The 21,958-nt window shown below is 52.3% G+C and overlaps 1 protein-coding gene across 1 annotated transcript in view; it reads right to left on the bottom strand.

Annotated features, from left to right (window-relative positions):
• Positions 1–427: 427 nt before the first annotated feature.
• LOC106586959 (uncharacterized) overlaps positions 428–21,958 on the bottom strand; it is a 36,357-nt gene continuing 14,826 nt past the window's right edge. The window contains exons 6-14 of the mRNA XM_045707904.2: positions 12,653–12,686; positions 10,864–10,969; positions 8,509–8,623; positions 7,271–7,320; positions 1,938–2,131; positions 1,571–1,721; positions 1,436–1,480; positions 1,122–1,149; positions 428–918 (exon numbers count right to left, since the gene is read on the bottom strand). Coding sequence (XP_045563860.1) covers positions 773–918; positions 1,122–1,149; positions 1,436–1,480; positions 1,571–1,721; positions 1,938–2,131; positions 7,271–7,320; positions 8,509–8,623; positions 10,864–10,969; positions 12,653–12,686 — 869 coding nt within the window. The 3' untranslated portion in view covers positions 428–772. The remainder of the gene's footprint in view (positions 919–1,121; positions 1,150–1,435; positions 1,481–1,570; positions 1,722–1,937; positions 2,132–7,270; positions 7,321–8,508; positions 8,624–10,863; positions 10,970–12,652; positions 12,687–21,958) is intronic.

Genomic DNA, 21,958 nt, shown 5'->3' with positions numbered 1-21,958 from the left:
ATTCAGTTATCTGACCTGTTATTCAGTTATCTGACCTGTTATTCAGCTATCTGACCTGTTATTCAGTTATCTGACCTGTTATTCATATTCAGTTATCTGACCTGTTATTCAGTTATCTGACCTGTTATTCAGTTATCTGACCTGTTATTCAGCTATCTGACCTGTTATTCAGTTATCTGACCTGTTATTCAGTCTGTGTGCCAGATCACCAACACCTACAGTATAATCAGAACAATGAACATGAGGAACTACCATTCTGGAAGTTTTCGTGTCTATTTGTTGCTTCAGCGAGTTTGTCTGTAAAAGACGTGTTTAGAATAACGAAAGTCCCCACATTAGAAACGTGAATTAATATCATTGTGATTAATTTTGATACAGATGGCAACAATGTCAAATAAAAACATTCAAGAGTTCGACACAGATTATCAGATTTTATTTAGTTAAATATCAATACAGTCGAGTTTTAAATAATTATAAATGACGTATGAACAAACAGAGAACTTTAAGTCTAGATGTAATTTTCATACAACAGTTGATTCAACTAATTACTAGAGTGAATATTAACAACCGCTAAAACACATCTACAGTGCATAACAACAACATAACCAAACAGGAAATGAACTCATGTACAGCAACGTGGAAGAATCTCAGGATGCATTCAAAATGGCACCCTATTGCCCTAGTACACTACATGGCCCTGAGCAAAAGTAGTGCACTACATAGGGAATAGGGTGCCATTTGAAGCATGCATTAAGTTTTACACTAAGATGTGCTAGAAGTTAAAGGAGAAAGGGAAGGAGTCCCCAGCCCCTGATCCTTTCTCTCTGCTGGTTGACGGTCGACCAGGACTCTTAGAGCCGAAGGGAAACTCAAATCCATCTTCTGACTTCTCCGACTGCGGCCGGGCAAACAGGAAGCCTTCAACAACATACATATTGCTATTACACAGAGGAAGAACCACATCAGGGTCTGTATTTATAAAATATCTCTCCGATATAGGATCAGTTCCCTGTCCATTCATTTTCATTTTAAAGGCAAAACTGATCTTAGATCAGCTCTACAACTAAAAAAGAATCACTTTTGAAAAGTATAATTTATTAATAGCAGACACAATTTCCCACCTGATGGCGATTTGGATCCTGACGGTTTCTAAGATGATACAAAGGTATTAAATTAGCCATGTTCAGCATTATGTACGATACTGACACTACAGAGAATAACAACATATATAATGAGCCATGTTCAGCATTATGTACGATACTGACACTACAGAGAATAACATATAACAACATATATAATGAGCCATGTTCAGCATTATGTACAATACTGACACTACAGAGAATAACATATAACAACATATATAATGAGCCATGTTCAGCATTATGTACAATACTGACACTACAGAGAATAACATATAACAACATATATAATGTACCTTTTCGCTGCTGAAATAGGAACTGCTGAAGGGGAAAGGAGGCTCCTACAATGAAACACAACATTAGAGTTTAATATAAAGAGTTGTTGATGGATTGGTCATCGTTGTAAAAAAGTGTTTTCGATGTTCCCTCACTTCCTCCTGGCCTGAGCCCAGTTCAAAGCCACAGTGGAAGCCAGAGAAGTCCGGGGCGGTGGGGCTTGGAGCTGAGCTCATGGAGAACAGGAAGGCTGGGGATTTCCCCGTGGATCCGTCGAGGCGACTAGGTGACCCACCGTGGCTACTGCTGGAGATATTATATAAGTACGCATCTATATACACAACTGGGAGGTCTGAATCTCAAACGGCACCCTTTTCCCTCTGTAGTGCACTACTTTTCACCAGAGCCCAGGGTGCACTGCTTTTGACCTGGGACTTGGTCAAAAGTAGTCCACCAAATAGGGTGCCATTTCAGACCCAGCCTAGGTTAACTTCTGTTTGAACTATGCATGTGATGTCTTACTTCAGGGAGAAGGTTGGGGTGCTGGACACAGCTTTCATTCTAGCAGGAGTCTGAGGAGAGAATGCTGCTCCCATCCCTTCATTCTTCTCCTCCTCCTCAGTAATGAGGGGTGTTGGCTGTTCCTCTCCTCCCTCAGTCCCCCTCTCCTTCACCTCCTCCATCCCCGCTGTACTGGAGGTGTTCAGACGCTCCTTCTATAAAGAGTCAAACCGATGTTACATAGCATATTTACAGATCATTCGGAAAGTATTCAGACCCCTTCACATTTTGTTACGTTACAGCCTTATTCTAAAATGGATTAAATATTTTTTTCCCCTCATCGATCTACACACAATACCCCATAATGACATCACAATACCCCATAATGACATCACAATACCCCATAATGACATCACAATACCCCATAATGACATCACAATACCCCATAATGACAAAGCAAAAAAATAAAAAATATTATGTTTGCGAATTTATAAAAAAATAAAAATAAACGGAAATATTACATTTGCATAAGTATTCAGACCCTTTACTCAGTACTTTGAAGCACCTTTGGCAGCGATTACAGCCTCAAGTCTTCTTGGGTATGACGCTACAAGCTTGGCACACCTGTATTTGGGGAGTTTCTCCCATTCTTCTCTGCAGATCTTCTCAAGCTCTGTCAGGTTGGATGGGGAGCGTCACTGCACAGCTATTTTCAGGTCTCTCCAGAGATGTTCGATCGGGTTCAAGTCCGGGATCTATCTGGGCCACTCAAGGACATTCAGAGACCTGTCCCGAAGCCACTCCTGCGTTGTCTTGGCTGTGTGCTTAGGGTCGTTGTCCTGTTGGAAGGTGAACCTTCACCCCATTCTGAGATCCTGAGCGCTCTGGAGCAGGTTTTCATCAAGGATCTCTCTGTACTTTGCTCCGTTCATTTTTCCCTCGATCCTGACTAGTCTCCCAGTCCCTGCTGCTGAAAAACATCCCCACAGCATGATGCTGCCACCACCATGCTTCACAGTAGGGATGGTGCCAGGTTTCCTCCAGACGTGACACTTGTCTTTCAGGTCAAAGAGTTCAATCTTAGTTTCATCAGACCATAGAATCTTGTTTCTCATGGTCTGAGTCCTTCAGGTGCCTTTTGGCAAACTCCAAGCAGGCTGTCATGTGCCTTTTACTGAGAAGTGGCTTCCGTCTGGCCACTCTACCATAAAGGCCTGATTGGTGGAGTGCTGCAGAGATGGTTGTCCTTCTGGAAGGTTCTCCCATCTCCACAGAGGATCTCTGGAGCTCTGTCAAAGTGACCATCGGTTTCTTGGTCACCTCCCTGACTAAGGCCCTTCTTCCCGATTGCTCAGTTTGACCAGGCAGCCAGCTCTAGGAAGAGTCTTGGTGGTTCCAAACTTCTTCCCTCGACGGAACGATTTGATTAGTGTAGTGTTAGCTAGCTACATAGTTGTCTTTGTTATAGTTTGATAATTGTGTAGTTTAGAGTAATTATCGAGGTTAGCTAGCCAGCTATTTTCGTCCCCCGCGACGCCATTTTCCAAACCTAGTCAACTATTACCGACGAGCAGCATTGGAGAAACTAAATACATTACAAAGGAACGTCTTGATTAGTAGTTACCTTTGTATCATGATAATGGTGTAGTACTGAAACTATCGAGGTTACCTAGCCAGCTACACGTTCAAAGTCAACAACGCAGCCACTGCTAGCTAGCCTACTCCACCAGCCAGCAGTACTGTATCATTTTAGTCAATAAGATTTTTGCAACGTAAGCTTAACTTTCTGAACATTCGAGACGTGTAGTCCACTTGTCATTCCAATCTCCTTTGCATTAGCGTAGCCTCTTCTGTAGCCTGTCAACTATGTGTCTGTCTATCCCTGTTCTCTCCCCTCTGCACAGGCCACACAAACGCTTCACACCGCGTGGCCGCTGCCACTCTAACCTGGTGGTCCCAGCGCGCACGACCCACGTGGAGTTCCAGGTCTCCGGCAGCCTCTGGAACTGCCGATCTGCGGCCAACAAGGCTGAGTTCATCTCAGCCTATGCTACTCTCCAGTCCCTCGACTTCATGGCACTGACGGAAACATGGATTACCACAGATAACACTGCTACTCCTACTGCTCTCGCCTCGTCTGCCCACGTGTTCTCTCATACCCCGAGAGCATCTGGCCAGCGGGGTGGTGGCACTGGAATCCTCATCTCTCATAAGTGGACATTCTCTCTTTCTCCCCTGACCCATCTGTCTATCGCCTCCTTTGAATTCCATGCTGTCACAGTTACCAGCCCTTTCAAGCTTAACATCCTTATCATTTATCGCCCTCCAGGTTCCCTTGGAGAGTTCATCAATGAGCTTGACGCCTTGATAAGTTCCTTTCCTGTGGATGGCTCACCTCTCACAGTTCTGGGTGACTTTAACCTCCCCACGTCTACCTTTGACTCATTCCTCTCTGCCTCCTTCTTTCCACTCCTCTCCTCTTTTGACCTCACCCTCTCACCTTCCCCCCCCCCCCCTCCACTCACAAGGCAGGCAATACGCTTGACCTCATCTTTACTAGATGCTGTTCTTCCACTAATCTCATTGCAACTCCCCTCCAAGTCTCTGACCACTACCTTGTATCCTTTTCCCTCTCGCTCTCATCCAACACTTCTCACTCTACTCGGATGGTATTGCGCCGTCGCAACCTTCGCTCTCTCTCTCCCGCTACTCTCTCCTCTTCCATCCTATCATCTCTTCCATCTGCTCAAACCTTCTCCAACCTATCCCCTGATTCTGCCTCCTCAACCCTCCTCTCCTCCCTTTCTGCATCCTTTGATTCTCTATGTCCCCTATCCTCCCGGCCGGCTCGGTCCTCCCCGCCTGCTCTGTGGCTCGACGACTCATTGCGAGCTCACAGAACAGGGCTCCGGGCAGCCGAGCGGAAATGGAGGAAAACTCGCCTCCCTGCGGACCTGGCATCCTTTCACTCCCTCCTCTCTACATTTTCCTCTTCTGTCTCTGCTGCTAAAGCCACTTTCTACCATTCTAACTTCCAAGCATGTGCCTCTAACCCTAGGAAGCTCTTTGCCACCTTCTCCTCCCTCCTGAATCCTCCTCCCCCCCCCCCCCCTCCTCCCTCTCTGCGGATGACTTCGTCAACCATTTTGAAAAGAAGGTCGACAACATCCGATCCTCGTTTGTTAAGTCAAACGACACCGCTGGTCCTGCTCACACTGCCCTACCCTGTGCTTTGACCTCTTTCTCCCCTCTCTCTCCAGATGAAATCTCGCATCTTGTGACGGCCGGCCGCCCAACAACCTGCCCGCTTGACCCTATCCCCTCCTCTCTTCTCCAGACCATTTCCGGAGACCTTCTCCCTTACCTTACCTCGCTCATCAACTCATCCTTGACCACTGGCTACGTCCCTTCCGTCTTCAAGAGAGCGAGAGTTGCACCCCTTCTGAAAAAACCTACACTCGATCCCTCCGATGTCAACAACTACAGACCAGTATCCCTTCTTTCTTTTCTCTCCAAAACTCTTGAACGTGCCGTCCTTGGCCAGCTCTCTCAGTCAGGTTTCAAGACTGGTCATTCAACTGAGACTGCTCTTCTCTGTGTCGCGGAGGCTCTCCGCACTGCTAAAGCTAACTCTCTCTCCTCTGCTCTCATCCTTCTAGACCGATCTGCTGCCTTTGATACTGTGAACCACCAGATCCTCCTCTCCACCCTCTCCGAGTTGGGCATCTCCGGCGCGGCCCACGCTTGGATTGCGTCCTACCTGACAGGTCGCTCCTACCAGGTGGCGTGGCGAGAATCTGTCTCCGCACCACGTGCTCTCACCACTGGTGTCCCCCAGGGCTCTGTTCTAGGCCCTCTCCTATTCTCGCTATACACCAAGTCACTTGGCTCTGTCATATCCTCACATGGTCTCTCCTATCATTGCTATGCAGACGACACACAATTAATCTTCTCCTTTCCCCCTTCTGATAACCAGGTGGCGAATCGCATCTCTGCATGTCTGGCAGACATATCAGAGTGGATGACGGATCACCACCTCAAGCTGAACCTCGGCAAGACGGAGCTGCTCTTCCTCCCGGGGAAGGACTGCCCGTTCCATGATCTCGCCATCACGGTTGACAACTCCATTGTGTCCTCCTCCCAGAGTGCTAAGAACCTTGGCGTGACCCTGGACAACACCCTGTCGTTCTCCGCTAACATCAAAGCGGTGACCCGATCCTGTAGGTTCATGCTCTACAACATTCGCAGAGTACGACCCTGCCTCACACAGGAAGCGGCGCAGGTCCTAATCCAGGCACTTGTCATCTCCCGTCTGGATTACTGCAACTCGCTGTTGGCTGGGCTCCCTGCCTGTGCCATTAAACCCCTACAACTCATCCAGAACGCCGCAGCCCGTCTGGTGTTCAACCTTCCCAAGTTCTCTCACGTCACCCCGCTCCTCCGCTTTCTCCACTGGCTTCCAGTTGAAGCTCGCATCCGCTACAAGACCATGGTGCTTGCCTACGGAGCCGTGAAGGGAACGGCACCTCCGTACCTTCAGGCTCTGATCAGGCCCTACACCCAAACAAGGGCACTGCGTTCATCCACCTCTGGCCTGCTCGCCTCCCTACCTCTGAGGAAGCACAGTTCCCGCTCAGCCCAGTCAAAACTGTTCGCTGCTCTGGCACCCCAATGGTGGAACAAGCTCCCTCACGACGCCAGGACAGCGGAGTCAATCACCACCTTCCGGAGACACCTGAAACCCCACCTCTTTAAGGAATACCTGGGATAGGATAAAGTAATCCTTCTAACCCCCCCCCCCCCCCCCCCCCCCCCAAAAGATTTAGATGCACTATTGTAAAGTGGTTGTTCCACTGGATATCATAAGGTGAATGCACCAATTTGATCCAGAGCGTCTGCTAAATGACTTAAATGTAAATGTAAAATGATGGGGTATTGTGTGTAGATTGATGAGGAAAACATTTAATTTAATCCATTTTATAATAAGGCTCTAAGGTAACATAATGTGGAAAAAGTGAAGAGGTCTGAATACTTTCATAATGCACTGTATAACACAAGACTTACGAGGCCTCCTAAATGGCACCCTATTCCCTACATAGTACACTACTTTTGACCAGAGCCTTGGGCACTGATCAAAAACAGTACACTTTAAGGGAATAGGGTGCCATTTGGGACGCACCCCTGTATGCAGTATATTAATGAATCTACAGCACGGAACTTCATCAATGTCCTGCCACTGAACAGGTCCATGTTCTCTTCTAAATGATGCTGATGTTACTTGGAGTGTGATTTTACAGCAGTACCACACGTTGTTGAATAATGATATTATTATATTGTAATAATAAACAGCAGACCTGTTCCTCCAGTAAACTTCCCTCCTCCTGGGCTGAAGAGTGGATTTCATCTAGAGGACGGATTTAAAACATTTTACCACCAGTATCAATTTAAACTGGACATGGGCCCAGATCCTACCCACTGGAGATCCTACCCACTGAATATCCTACCCACTGGAGATCCTACCCACTGGAGATCCTACCCACTGGAGATCCTACCCACTGGAGACTCTACCCACTGGAGATCCTACCCACTGAATATCCTACCCACTGGAGATCCTACCCACTGGAGACTCTACCCACTGGAGATCCTACCCACTGAATATCCTACCCACTGGAGATCATACCCACTGGAGACTCTACCCACTGAATATCCTACCCACTGGAGATCCTACCCACTGAAGATCCTACCCACTGGAGATCCTACCCACTGAATATCCTACCCACTGAATATCCTACCCACTGGAGATCCTACCCACTGAATATCCTACCCACTGAATATCCTACCCACTGGAGATCCTACCCACTGAAGATCCTACCCACTGGTGATCCTACCCACTGGAGATCCTACCCACTGGAGATCCTACCCACTGAATATCCTACCCACTGGAGATCCTACCCACTGGAGATCCTACCCACTGAATATCCTACCCACTGGAGATCCTACCCACTGGAGATCCTACCCACTGAATATCCTACCCACTGGAGATCCTACCCACTGAATATCCTACCCACTGAATATCCTACCCACTGGAGATCCTACCCACTGGAGATCCTACCCACTGAATATCCTACCCACTGAATATCCTACCCACTGGAGATCCTACCCACTGGAGATCCTACCCACTGGAGATCCTACCCACTGAATATCCTACCCACTGGAGATCCTACCCACTGAATATCCTACCCACTGAATATCCTACCCACTGGAGATCCTACCCACTGGAGATCCTACCCACTGGAGATCCTACCCACTGGAGATCCTACCCACTGGAGATCCTACCCACTGGAGATCCTACCCACTGGAGATCCTACCCACTGAAGATCCTACCCACTGAATATCCTACCCACTGAATATCCTACCCACTGGAGATCCTACCCACTGGAGATCCTACCCACTGAAGATCCTACCCACTGGAGATCCTACCCACTGAATATCCTACCCATTGAAGATCCTACCCACTGGAGATCCTACCCACTGAATATCCTACCCACTGGAGATCCTACCCACTGGAGACCCTACCCACTGGAGATCCTACCCATTGCCTCTGGGTATGACCACAGGTCACAGTGTGTTTCTCCTTGTGATGGAGGGTGAGCAAAGGTCTTTTCTAGATGCTCTTCAATTCCCTCTCCTCGTTTCTCACGGCCTTCCTGCAAGAGGACCAGAGGAAGTTGACTGACCACTCTAGTCTAGACTGGACTGAGGCCCAGCACCCAGGCTATAGATACCTTAGGCTTGGAGAGATGGGAGGAGGAGAGAGATAGATACCTGAGAGAGATGGGGAGGAGGAGAGAGATAGATACCTGGGAGAGATGGAGGGAGGAGGAGAGAGATAGATACCTGGGAGAGATGGAGGGAGGAGGAGAGAGATAGATACCTGGGAGAGATGGAGGGAGGAGGAGAGAGAGATACCTGGGAGAGATGGAGGGAAGAGGAGAGAGATAGATACCTGGGAGAGATGGAGGGAGGAGGAGAGAGATAGATACCTGGGAGACATGGAGGGAGGAGGAGAGAGATAGATACCTGGGAGAGATGGAGGGGAGAGGAGGAGAGAGATAGATACCTGGGAGAGATGGAGGGAGGAGGAGAGAGATAGATACCTGGGAGAGATGGAGGGGAGAGGAGGAGAGAGATAGATACCTGGGAGAGATGGGAGGAGGAGAGAGATAGATACCTGGGAGAGATGGAGGGGAGAGGAGGAGAGAGATAGATACCTGGGAGAGATGGGAGGAGGAGAGAGATAGATACCTGGGAGAGATGGAGGGGAGAGGAGGAGAGAGATAGATACCTGGGAGAGATGGAGGGAGGAGAGGAGAGATAGATACCTGGGAGAGATGGAGGGGAGAGGAGGAGAGAGATAGATACCTGGGAGAGATGGAGGGAGGAGGAGAGAGATAGATACCTGGGAGAGATGGAGGGAGGAGGAGAGAGATAGATACCTGGGAGAGATGGAGGGAGGAGGAGAGAGATAGATACCTGGGAGACATGGAGGGAAGACAGAGATAGATACCTGGGAGAGATGGGAGGAGAGAGATAGATACCTGGGAGAGATGGAGGGAGGAGGAGAGAGATAGATACCTGGGAGAGATGGAGGGAGGAGGAGAGAGATAGATACCTGGGAGAGATGGAGGGAGGAGGAGAGAGATAGATACCTGGGAGAGATGGAGGGAGGAGGAGATAGATACCTGGGAGAGATGGAGGGAGGAGGAGAGAGATAGATACCTGGGAGAGATGGAGGGAGGAGGAGAGAGATAGATACCTGGGAGAGATGGAGGGAGGAGGAGAGAGATAGATACCTGGGAGAGATGGGAGGAGGAGAGAGATAGATACCTGGGAGAGATGGAGGGAGGAGGAGAGAGATAGATACCTGGGAGAGATGGAGGGAGGAGGAGAGAGATAGATACCTGGGAGAGATGGAGGGAGGAGGAGAGAGATAGATACCTGGGAGAGATGGAGGGAGGAGGAGAGAGATAGATACCTGGGAGACATGGAGGGAAGACAGAGATAGATACCTGGGAGAGATGGGAGGAGAGAGATAGATACCTGGGAGAGATGGAGGGAGGAGGAGAGAGATAGATACCTGGGAGAGATGGAGGGAGGAGGAGAGAGATAGATACCTGGGAGAGATGGAGGGAGGAGGAGAGAGATAGATACCTGGGAGAGATGGAGGGAGGAGGAGATAGATACCTGGGAGAGATGGAGGGAGGAGGAGAGAGATAGATACCTGGGAGAGATGGAGGGAGGAGGAGAGAGATAGATACCTGGGAGAGATGGAGGGAGGAGGAGAGAGATAGATACCTGGGAGAGATGGAGGGAGGAGGAGAGAGATAGATACCTGGGAGAGATGGAGGGAGGAGGAGAGAGATAGATACCTGGGAGAGATGGAGGGGAGAGGAGGAGAGAGATAGATACCTGGGAGAGATGGAGGGAGGAGGAGAGAGATAGATACCTGGGAGAGATGGAGGGAGGAGGAGAGAGATAGATACCTGGGAGAGATGGAGGGAGGAGGAGAGAGATAGATACCTGGGAGAGATGGAGGGAGGAGGAGAGAGATAGATACCTGGGAGAGATGGGAGGAGGAGAGAGATAGATACCTGGGAGAGATGGAGGGAGGAGGAGAGAGATAGATACCTGGGAGAGATGGAGGGAGGAGGAGAGAGATAGATACCTGGGAGAGATGGAGGGAGGAGGAGAGAGATAGATACCTGGGAGAGATGGAGGGAGGAGGAGAGAGATAGATACCTGGGAGAGATGGAGGGAGGAGGAGAGAGATAGATACCTGGGAGAGATGGAGGGAGGAGGAGAGAGATAGATACCTGGGAGAGATGGAGGGAGGAGGAGAGAGATAGATACCTGGGAGAGATGGAGGGAGGAGGAGAGAGATAGATACCTGGGAGAGATGGAGGGAGGAGATGTCTAGTGGAGGCTGATGGTCATCCTCAGTCTGAGGCGGTGACTGTCTGTGAGACTCTGCTGCCGTCAACAGACCAGAGATGCTGGACAGAAAAGTTGAGAACTGCTCACCTTATCTGACACACTTTAGGACACTCCCTTAACCTAACCCTAACCAAGGACACTCCCTTAACCCTAACCAAGGACACTCCCTTAACCCTAACCAAGGACACTCCCTTACCCCTAACCAAGGACACTCCCTTACCCCTAACCAAGGACACTCCCTTAACCCTAACCAAGGACACTCCCTTAACTCTAACCAAGGACACTCCCTTAACCCTAACCAAGGACACTCCCTTAGCTTAACCCTAACCAAGGACACTCCCTTAACCCTAACCAAGGACACTCCCTTAACCCTAACCAAGGACACTCCCTTAACCCTAACCAAGGACACTCCCTTAACCCTAACCAAGGACACTCCCTTACCCCTAACCAAGGACACTCCCTTAACCCTAACCAAGGACACTCCCTTAACCCTAACCAAGGACACTCCCTTAACCCTAACCAAGGACACTCCCTTAACCCTAACCAAGGACACTCCCTTAACCCTAACCAAGGACACTCCCTTAACCCTAACCAAGGACACTCCCTTAACCCTAACCAAGGACACTCCCTTAACCCTAACCAAGGACACTCCCTTAACCCTAACCAAGGACACTCCCTTAACCCTAACCAAGGACACTCCCTTAACCCTAACCAAGGACACTCCCTTAGCTTAACCCTAACCAAGGACACTCCCTTACCCCTAACCAAGGACACTCCCTTAACCCTAACCAAGGACACTCCCTTAACCCTAACCAAGGACACTCCCTTAACCCTAACCAAGGACACTCCCTTAACCCTAACCAAGGACACTCCCTTAACCCTAACCAAGGACACTCCCTTAACCCTAACCAAGGACACTCCCTTAACCCTAACCAAGGACACTCCCTTAACCCTAACCAAGGACACTCCCTTAGCTTAACCCTAACCAAGGACACTCCCTTACCCCTAACCAAGGACACTCCCTTAACCCTAACCAAGGACACTCCCTTAACCCTAACCAAGGACACTCCCTTAACCCTAACCAAGGCCACTCCTGACCTGTAAACCACTCATCCAAATCTAGAACGGACCCTTAACCCTAACCAAGGCCACTCCTGACCTGTAAACCACTCATCCAAATCTAGAACGGACCCTTAACCCTAACCAAGGACAATCCTGACCTGTAAACCACTCATCCAAATCTAGAACGGACCCTTAACCCTAACCAATTATGAAAGTAAATATCTGGGGTGACCTTTTGTACCATTTTACATTTACGTCATTTAGCAGACGCTCTTATCCAGAGCACCATGGTCTTGTTGTACCATATGCTACTCCAAATATTACGATACCTGATATAATCATTTTGGGCTGGTAATGACTAGACTACAATAGAATATATTTTATACAATATTATAATCACATTCTCATTCAATAATCTTTTGTGTGGTGAAAAAGATAAGGCTTAGTTAATTTGTTTAGACTTCATTTACCATATTGATACAGCTTAACAAATACAACTGTTCAAATAAAGTATGGTCTTTCTTGAACATCACAATATACCTTCTTGCACTTTCCGACATATTGTCAATGTCAAATATCACGATGTTCAATTGAATCATATATGGGCTCAACTCTAATCCTTTTGTATGTCAGTGAGTTTCAGTTAAATTAAATTTTACATTAAATGTGCAAAAGGATACCTTTCCGATGGATTTTCGATGGACAATGTTTGACCTGAGGGAAGAAAGAAATAAGCTTGTATTTCTTTGCACCGTACATCAAACCAACAACACAGGATATTTAGTGGACTAAAACGTGATAGTTATCTAGTAGTAGAGGATATTGGTTACCATTTGGTTACCTAGTACAGTGTTTCTGACTTGCCTAGTTAAATAAAAACATTTAAAATACAGTTTCCCAACTCCTCCGGTATGTTGTTGTAACCCAAAGTCACCTGATTGGGGTTTGGGGTGGCAGGTAGCCTAGTGGTTAGAGTGGAGGGGGGGCAGGTAGCCTAGTGGTTAGAGTGTAGGGGAGGCAGGTAGCCTAGTGGTTAGAGTGTAGGGGAGGCAGGTAGCCTAGTGGTTAGAGTGGAGGGGCGGCAGGTAGCCTAGTGGTTAGAGTGTAGGGGAGGCAGGTAGTCTAGTGGTTAGAGTGTAGGGGAGGCAGGTAGCCTAGTGGTTAGAGTGTAGGGGAGGCAGGTAGCCTAGTGGTTAGAGTGGAGGGGAGGCAGGTAGCCTAGTGGTTAGAGTGTAGGGGAGGCAGGTAGCCTAGTGGTTAGAGTGGAGGGGAGGCAGGTAGCCTAGTGGTTAGAGTGTAGGGGAGGCAGGTAGTCTAGTGGTTAGAGTGTAGGGGAGGCAGGTAGCCTAGTGGTTAGAGTGTAGGGGAGGCAGGTAGCCTAGTGGTTAGAGTGGAGGGGAGGCAGGTAGCCTAGTGGTTAGAGTGTAGGGGAGGCAGGTAGCCTAGTGGTTAGAGGGGCAGGTAGCCTAGTGGTTAGAGGGGCAGGTAGCCTAGTGGTTAGAGGGGCAGGTAGCCTAGTGGTTAGAGGGGCAGGTAGCCTAGTGGTTAGAGTGTAGGGGCGGCAGGTAGCCTAGTGGTTAGAGTGTAGGGGGCGGCAGGTAGCCTAGTGGTTAGAGTGTAGGGGAGGCAGGTAGCCTAGTGGTTAGACTGTAGGGGAGGCAGGTAGCCTAGTGGTTAGAGTGTAGGGGAGGCAGGTAGCCTAGTGGTTAGAGTGTAGGGGAGGCAGGTAGCCTAGTGGTTAGAGTGTAGGGGAGGCAGGTAGCCTAGTGGTTAGAGTGTAGGGGGGGCAGGTAGCCTAGTGGTTAGACTGTAGGGGAGGCAGGTAGCCTAGTGGTTAGAGTGGAGGGGCGGCAGGTAGCCTAGTGGTTAGAGTGTAGGGGAGGCAGGTAGTCTAGTGGTTAGAGTGTAGGGGAGGCAGGTAGCCTAGTGGTTAGAGTGTAGGGGAGGCAGGTAGCCTAGTGGTTAGAGTGGAGGGGAGGCAGGTAGCCTAGTGGTTAGAGTGTAGGGGAGGCAGGTAGCCTAGTGGTTAGAGTGGAGGGGAGGCAGGTAGCCTAGTGGTTAGAGTGTAGGGGAGGCAGGTAGTCTAGTGGTTAGAGTGTAGGGGAGGCAGGTAGCCTAGTGGTTAGAGTGTAGGGGAGGCAGGTAGCCTAGTGGTTAGAGTGGAGGGGAGGCAGGTAGCCTAGTGGTTAGAGTGTAGGGGAGGCAGGTAGCCTAGTGGTTAGAGGGGCAGGTAGCCTAGTGGTTAGAGGGGCAGGTAGCCTAGTGGTTAGAGGGGCAGGTAGCCTAGTGGTTAGAGGGGCAGGTAGCCTAGTGGTTAGAGTGTAGGGGCGGCAGGTAGCCTAGTGGTTAGAGTGTAGGGGGCGGCAGGTAGCCTAGTGGTTAGAGTGTAGGGGAGGCAGGTAGCCTAGTGGTTAGACTGTAGGGGAGGCAGGTAGCCTAGTGGTTAGAGTGTAGGGGAGGCAGGTAGCCTAGTGGTTAGAGTGTAGGGGAGGCAGGTAGCCTAGTGGTTAGAGTGTAGGGGAGGCAGGTAGCCTAGTGGTTAGAGTGTAGGGGGGGCAGGTAGCCTAGTGGTTAGACTGTAGGGGAGGCAGGTAGCCTAGTGGTTAGAGTGTAGGGGAGGCAGGTAGCCTAGTGGTTAGAGTGTAGGGGAGGCAGGTAGCCTAGTGGTTAGAGTGTAGGGGGGGCAGGTAGCCTAGTGGTTAGAGTGTAGGGGGGGCAGGTAGCCTAGTGGTTAGAGTGTAGAGGCGGCAGGTAGCCTAGTGGTTAGAGTGTAGGGGGGGCAGGTAGCCTAGTGGTTAGAGTGTAGGGGGGGCAGGTAGCCTAGTGGTTAGAGTGTAGGGGAGGCAGGTAGCCTAGTGGTTAGAGTGTAGGGGAGGCAGGTAGCCTAGTGGTTAGAGTGTAGGGGAGGCAGGTAGCCTAGTGGTTAGAGTGTAGGGGAGGCAGGTAGCCTAGTGGTTAGAGGGGCAGGTAGCCTAGTGGTTAGAGGGGCAGGTAGCCTAGTGGTTAGAGGGGCAGGTAGCCTAGTGGTTAGAGGGGCAGGTAGCCTAGTGGTTAGAGTGTAGGGGCGGCAGGTAGCCTAGTGGTTAGAGTGTAGGGGGCGGCAGGTAGCCTAGTGGTTAGAGTGTAGGGGAGGCAGGTAGCCTAGTGGTTAGAGTGTAGGGGAGGCAGGTAGCCTAGTGGTTAGAGGGGCAGGTAGCCTAGTGGTTAGAGTGTAGGGGGGGCAGGTAGCCTAGTGGTTAGAGTGTAGGGGAGGCAGGTAGCCTAGTGGTTAGAGGAGGCAGGTAGCCTAGTGGTTAGAGTGGAGGGGAGGCAGGTAGCCTAGTGGTTAGAGTGTAGGGGAGGCAGGTAGCCTAGTGGTTAGAGTGTAGGGGAGGCAGGTAGCCTAGTGGTTAGAGTGTAGGGGAGGCAGGTAGCCTAGTGGTTAGAGGGGCAGGTAGCCTAGTGGTTAGAGGGGCAGGTAGCCTAGTGGTTAGAGGGGCAGGTAGCCTAGTGGTTAGAGGGGCAGGTAGCCTAGTGGTTAGAGTGTAGGGGCGGCAGGTAGCGTAGTGGTTAGAGTGTAGGGGGCGGCAGGTAGCCTAGTGGTTAGAGTGTAGGGGAGGCAGGTAGCCTAGTGGTTAGAGTGTAGGGGAGGCAGGTAGCCTAGTGGTTAGAGGGGCAGGTAGCCTAGTGGTTAGAGTGTAGGGGGGGCAGGTAGCCTAGTGGTTAGAGTGTAGGGGAGGCAGGTAGCCTAGTGGTTAGAGTGTAGGGGAGGCAGGTAGACTAGTGGTTAGAGTGGAGGGGAGGCAGGTAGCCTAGTGGTTAGAGGAGGCAGGTAGCCTAGTGGTTAGAGTGGAGGGGAGGCAGGTAGCCTAGTGGTTAGAGTGGAGGGGAGGCAGGTAGCCTAGTGGTTAGAGTGTAGGGGCGGCAGGTAGCCTAGTGGTTAGAGTGTAGGGGAGGCAGGTAGACTAGTGGTTAGAGTGGAGGGGAGGCAGGTAGCCTAGTGGTTAGAGTGTAGGGGGGGCAGGTAGCCTAGTGGTTAGAGTGTAGGGGGGGCAGGTAGCCTAGTGGTTAGAGTGTAGGGGGCGGCAGGTAGCCTAGTGGTTAGAGTGTAGGGGGGGCAGGTAGCCTAGTGGTTAGAGTGTAGGGGGGGCAGGTAGCCTAGTGGTTAGAGTGTAGGGGGGGCAGGTAGCCTAGTGGTTAGAGTGTAGGGGAGGCAGGTAGCCTAGTGGTTAGAGTGTAGGGGGGCAGGTAGCCTAGTGGTTAGAGTGTAGAGGAGGCAGGTAGCCTAGTGGTTAGAGGGGCAGGTAGCCTAGTGGTTAGAGTGGAGGGGAGGCAGGTAGCCTAGTGGTTAGAGGAGGCAGGTAGCCTAGTGGTTAGAGTGGAGGGGCGGCAGGTAGCCTAGTGGTTAGAGTGTAGGGGAGGCAGGTAGCCTAGTGGTTAGAGTGTAGGGGCGGCAGGTAGCCTAGTGGTTAGAGTGGAGGGGGGGCAGGTAGCCTAGTGGTTAGAGTGTAGGGGGCGGCAGGTAACCTAGTGGTTAGAGTGTAGGGGGGGCAGGTAGCCTAGTGGTTAGAGTGTAGGGGGGGCAGGTAGCCTAGTGGTTAGAGTGGAGGGGCGGCAGGTAGCCTAGTGGTTAGAGTGTAGGGGGGGCAGGTAGCCTAGTGGTTAGAGTGTAGGGGAGGCAGGTAGCCTAGTGGTTAGAGTGTAGGGGCGGCAGGTAGCCTAGTGGTTAGAGTGTAGGGGGGGCAGGTAGCCTAGTGGTTAGAGTGTAGAGGAGGCAGGTAGCCTAGTGGTTAGAGTGGAGGGGAGGCAGGTAGTCTAGTGGTTAGAGTGTAGGGGGGGCAGGTAGCCTAGTGGTTAGAGTGTAGAGGAGGCAGGTAGCCTAGTGGTTAGAGTGGAGGGGAGGCAGGTAGTCTAGTGGTTAGAGTGTAGAGGAGGCAGGTAGCCTAGTGGTTAGAGTGTAGAGGAGGCAGGTAGCCTAGTGGTTAGAGGGGCAGGTAGCCTAGTGGTTAGAGGGGCAGGTAGCCCAGTGGTTAGAGTGTAGGGGGCGGCAGGTAGCCTAGTGGTTAGAGTGTAGGGGTGGCAGGTAGCCTAGTGGTTAGAGTGTAGGGGGGGCAGGTAGCCTAGTGGTTAGAGTGTAGGGGCGGCAGGTAGCCTAGTGGTTAGAGTGTAGGGGAGGCAGGTAGTCTAGTGGTTAGAGTGTAGGGGGGGCAGGTAGCCTAGTGGTTAGAGGGGCAGGTAGCCTAGTGGTTAGAGGGGCAGGTAGCCTAGTGGTTAGAGTGGAGGGGCGGCAGGTAGCCTAGTGGTTAGAGGGGCAGGTAGCCTAGTGGTTAGAGTGGAGGGGCGGCAGGTAGCCTAATGGTTAGAGTGTAGGGGGGGCAGGTAGCCTAGTGGTTAGAGGGGCAGGTAGCCTAGTGGTTAGAGTGGAGGGGCGGCAGGTAGCCTAGTGGTTAGAGGGGCAGGTAGTCTAGTGGTTAGAGTGGAGGGGCGGCAGGTAGCCTAGTGGTTAGAGGGGCAGGTAGCCTAGTGGTTAGAGGGGCAGGTAGCCTAGTGGTTAGAGTGGCAGGTAGCCTAGTGGTTAGAGTGTTGGGGCGGCAGGTAGCCTAGTGGTTAGAGTGTAGGGGGGGCAGGTAGCCTAGTGGTTAGAGTGGAGGGGCGGCAGGTAGCCTAGTGGTTAGAGTGGAGGGGTGGCAGGTAGCCTAGTGGTTAGAGGGGCAGGTAGCCTAGTGGTTAGAGGGGCAGGTAGCCTAGTGGTTAGAGTGGAGGGGCGGCAGGTAGCCTAGTGGTTAGAGGGGCAGGTAGTCTAGTGGTTAGAGTGGAGGGGCGGCAGGTAGCCTAGTGGTTAGAGTGTAGGGGCGGCAGGTAGCCTAGTGGTTAGAGTGGAGGGGCGGCAGGTAGCCTAGTGGTTAGAGTGGAGGGGCGGCAGGTAGCCTAGTGGTTAGAGTGTAGGGGCGGCAGGTAGCCTAGTGGTTAGAGAAGGCAGGTAGCCTAGTGGTTAGAGTGTAGGGGCGGCAGGTAGCCTAGTGGTTAGAGTGTAGGGGCGGCAGGTAGCCTAGTGGTTAGAGTGTAGGGGGGCAGGTAGCCTAGTGGTTAGAGTGTAGGGGGGCAGGTAGCCTAGTGGTTAGAGTGTAGGGGCGGCAGGTAGCCTAGTGGTTAGAGTGGAGGGGTGGCAGGTAGCCTAGTGGTTAGAGTGTAGGGGAGGCAGGTAGCCTAGTGGTTAGAGTGGAGGGGGGGCAGGTAGCCTAGTGGTTAGAGTGTAGGGGCGGCAGGTAGCCTAGTGGCTAGAGGTTAGGGGGGGCAGGTAGCCTAGTGGTTAGAGTGTAGGGGCGGCAGGTAGCCTAGTGGTTAGAGTGGAGGGGCGGCAGGTAGCCTAGTGGTTAGAGTGGAGGAGCGGCAGGTAGCCTAGTGGTTAGAGTGTAGGGGCGGCAGGTAGCATAGTGGTTAGAGTGTAGGGGGGCGGCAGGTAGCCTAGTGGTTAGAGTGTAGGGGTGGCAGGTAGCCTAGTGGTTAGAGTGTAGGGGCGGCAGGTAGCCTAGTGGTTAGAGTGGAGGGGCGGCAGGTAGCCTAGTGGTTAGAGTGGAGGGGAGGCAGGTAGCCTAGTGGTTAGAGTGTAGAGGCGGCAGGTAGCCTAGTGGTTAGAGTGGAGGGGCGGCAGGTAGCCTAGTGGTTAGAGTGGAGGGGGGGCAGGTAGCCTAGTGGTTAGAGTGTAGGGGTGGCAGGTAGCCTAGTGGTTAGAGTGTAGGGGGCGGCAGGTAGCCTAGTGGTTAGAGTGGAGGGGCGGCAGGTAGCCTAGTGGTTAGAGTGTAGGGGAGGCAGGTAGCCTAGTGGTTAGAGTGGAGGGGCGGCAGGTAGCCTAGTGGTTAGAGTGGAGGGGCGGCAGGTAGCCTAGTGGTTAGAGTGTAGGGGCGGCAGGTAGCCTAGTGGTTAGAGTGTAGGGGGGCGGCAGGTAGCCTAGTGGTTAGAGTGTAGGGGGGGCAGGTAGCCTAGTGGTTAGAGTGTAGGGGGGGCAGGTAGCCTAGTGGTTAGAGTGTAGGGGAGGCAGGTAGCCTAGTGGTTAGAGTGGAGGAGCGGCAGGTAGCCTAGTGGTTAGAGTGTAGGGGAGGCAGGTAGCCTAGTGGTTAGAGTGGAGGGGCGGCAGGTAGCCTAGTGGTTAGAGTGTAGGGGGGGGCAGGTAGCCTAGTGGTTAGAGTGTAGGGGGGGCAGGTAGCCTAGTGGTTAGAGTGTAGAGGTGGTAGGTAGCCTAGTGGTTAGAGTGGAGGAGCGGCAGGTAGTCTAGTGGTTAGTGTGTAGAGGTGGCAGGTAGCCTAGTGGTTAGAGTGTAGAGGCAGGTAGCCTAGTGGTTAGAGGGGCAGGTAGCCTAGTGGTTAGAGTGTAGGGGAGGCAGGTAGCCTAGTGGTTAGAGTGTAGAGGAGGCAGGGAGCCTAGTGGTTAGAGTGTAGGGGAGGCAGGTAGCCTAGTGGTTAGAGTGGAGGGGCGGCAGGTAGCCTAGTGGTTAGAGTGGAGGGGCGGCAGGTAGCCTAGTGGTTAGAGTGTAGGGGGGGGCAGGTAGCCCAGTGGTTAGAGTGGAGGGGAGGCAGGTAGCCTAGTGGTTAGAGTGTAGGGGTGGCAGGTAGCCTAGTGGTTAGAGTGTAGGGGGGGCAGGTAGCCTAGTGGTTAGAGTGTAGGGGGGGCAGGTAGCCTAGTGGTTAGAGTGGAGGGGCGGCAGGTAGCCTAGTGGTTAGAGTGTAGGGGAGGCAGGTAGCCTAGTGGTTAGAGTGTAGGGGCGGCAGGTAGCCTAGTGGTTAGAGTGTAGGGGAGGCAGGTAGCCTAGTGGTTAGAGTGTAGGGGGCGGTAGGTAGCCTAGTGGTTAGAGTGTAGGGGGGGCAGGTAGCCTAGTGGTTAGAGTGTAGGGGCGGCAGGTAGCCTAGTGGTTAGAGTGTAGGGGGGCAGGTAGCCTAGTGGTTAGAGTGTAGGGGAGGCAGGTAGCCTAGTGGTTAGAGTGTAGGGGAGGCAGGTAGCCTAGTGGTTAGAGTGTAGGGGTGGCAGGTAGCCTAGTGGTTAGAGTGTAGGGGAGGCAGGTAGCCTAGTGGTTAGAGTGTAGGGGGGGCAGGTAGCCTAGTGGTTAGAGTGTAGAGGAGGCAGGTAGCCTAGTGGTTAGAGTGTAGGGGGGGCAGGTAGCCTAGTGGTTAGAGTGTAGGGGAGGCAGGTAGCCTAGTGGTTAGAGTGGAGGGGAGGCAGGTAGCCTAGTGGTTAGAGTGGAGGGGGGGCAGGTAGCCTAGTGGTTAGAGTGTAGGGGGGGCAGGTAGCCTAGTGGTTAGAGTGTAGGGACGGCAGGTAGCCTAGTGGTTAGAGTGGAGGGGAGGCAGGTAGCCTAGTGGTTAGAGTGGAGGGGAGGCAGGTAGCCTAGTGGTTAGAGTGGAGGGGAGGCAGGTAGCCTAGTGATTAGAGTGGCAGGTAGCCTAGTGGTTAGAGTGGCAGGTAGCCTAGTGGTTACAGTGGAGGGGAGGCAGGTAGCCTAGTGGTTAGAGTGGAGGGGAGGCAGGTAGCCTAGTGGTTAGAGTGGCAGGTAGCCTAGTGGTTAGAGTGTAGGGGCGGTAGGTAGCCTAGTGGTTAGAGTGGAGGGGGGGCAGGTAGCCTAGTGGTTAGAGGAGGCAGGTAGCCTAGTGGTTAGGGTGGAGGGGCGGCAGGTAGCCTAGTGGTTAGAGGGGGCAGGTAGCCTAGTGGTTAGAGTGGCAGGTAGCCTAGTGGTTAGAGTGGAGGGGCGGCAGGTAGCCTAGTGGTTAGAGTGTAGAGGGCGGCAGGTAGCCTAGTGGTTAGAGTGTAGAGGGTGGCAGGTAGCCTAGTGGTTAGAGTGTAGAGGGAGGCAGGTAGCCTAGTGGTTAGAGTGGAGGGGCGGCAGGTAGCCTAGTGGTTAGAGTGTAGGGGGGGCAGGTAGCCTAGTGGTTAGAGTATAGGGGCGGCAGGTAGCCTAGTGGTTAGAGTGTAGGGGAGGCAGGTAGTCTAGTGGTTAGAGTGTAGGGGAGGCAGGTAGCCTAGTGGTTAGAGTGTAGGGGCGGCAGGTAGCCTAGTGGTTAGAGTGTAGGGGGGGCAGGTAGCCTAGTGGTTAGAGTGTAGGGGAGGCAGGTAGCCTAGTGGTTAGAGTGTAGGGGCGGCAGGTAGCCTAGTGGTTAGAGTGTAGGGGGGGCAGGTAGCCTAGTGGTTAGAGTGGAGGGGCGGCAGGTAGCCTAGTGGTTAGAGTGGAGGGGAGGCAGGTAGCCTAGTGGTTAGAGTGTAGGGGGGGCAGGTAGCCTAGTGGTTAGAGTGGAGGGGCGGCAGGTACCCTAGTGGTTAGAGTGGAGGGGCGGCAGGTAGCCTAGTGGTTAGAGTGTAGGGGAGGCAGGTAGCCTAGTGGTTAGAGTGTAGGGGCGGCAGGTAGCCTAGTGGTTAGAGTGTAGGGGGGGCAGGTAGCCTAGTGGTTAGAGTGTAGAGGAGGCAGGTAGCCTAGTGGTTAGAGTGTAGAGGTGGCAGGTAGCCTAGTGGTTAGAGGGTAGGGGAGGCAGGTAGCCTAGTGGTTAGAGTGTAGGGGGGCAGGTAGCCTAGTGGTTAGAGTGTAGGGGCGGCAGGTAGCCTAGTGGTTAGAGTGGAGGGGAGGCAGGTAGTCTAGTGGTTAGAGTGTAGGGGAGGCAGGTAGCCTAGTGGTTAGAGTGGAGGGGGGGCAGGTAGCCTAGTGGTTAGAGTGTAGAGGTGGCAGGTAGTCTAGTGGTTAGAGTGTAGAGGAGGCAGGTAGCCTAGTGGTTAGAGTGTAGAGGAGGCAGGTAGCCTAGTGGTTAGAGTGTAGGGGAGGCAGGTAGTCTAGTGGTTAGAGTGTAGGGGGGGCAGGTAGCCTAGTGGTTAGAGTGTAGAGGAGGCAGGTAGCCTAGTGGTTAGAGTGTAGGGGAGGCAGGTAGCCTAGTGGTTAGAGGGGCAGGTAGCCTAGTGGTTAGAGTGTAGGGGAGGCATGTAGCCTAGTGGTTAGAGTGTAGGGGCGGCAGGTAGGCTAGTGGTTAGAGTGT

Source organism: Salmo salar, chromosome 25 (genome assembly GCF_965601325.2).
Source record: "Salmo salar chromosome 25, fSalSal1, whole genome shotgun sequence".
NCBI lineage: Eukaryota > Metazoa > Chordata > Actinopteri > Salmoniformes > Salmonidae > Salmo > Salmo salar.
This window is presented reverse-complemented; position numbering and strand designations above follow the sequence as displayed.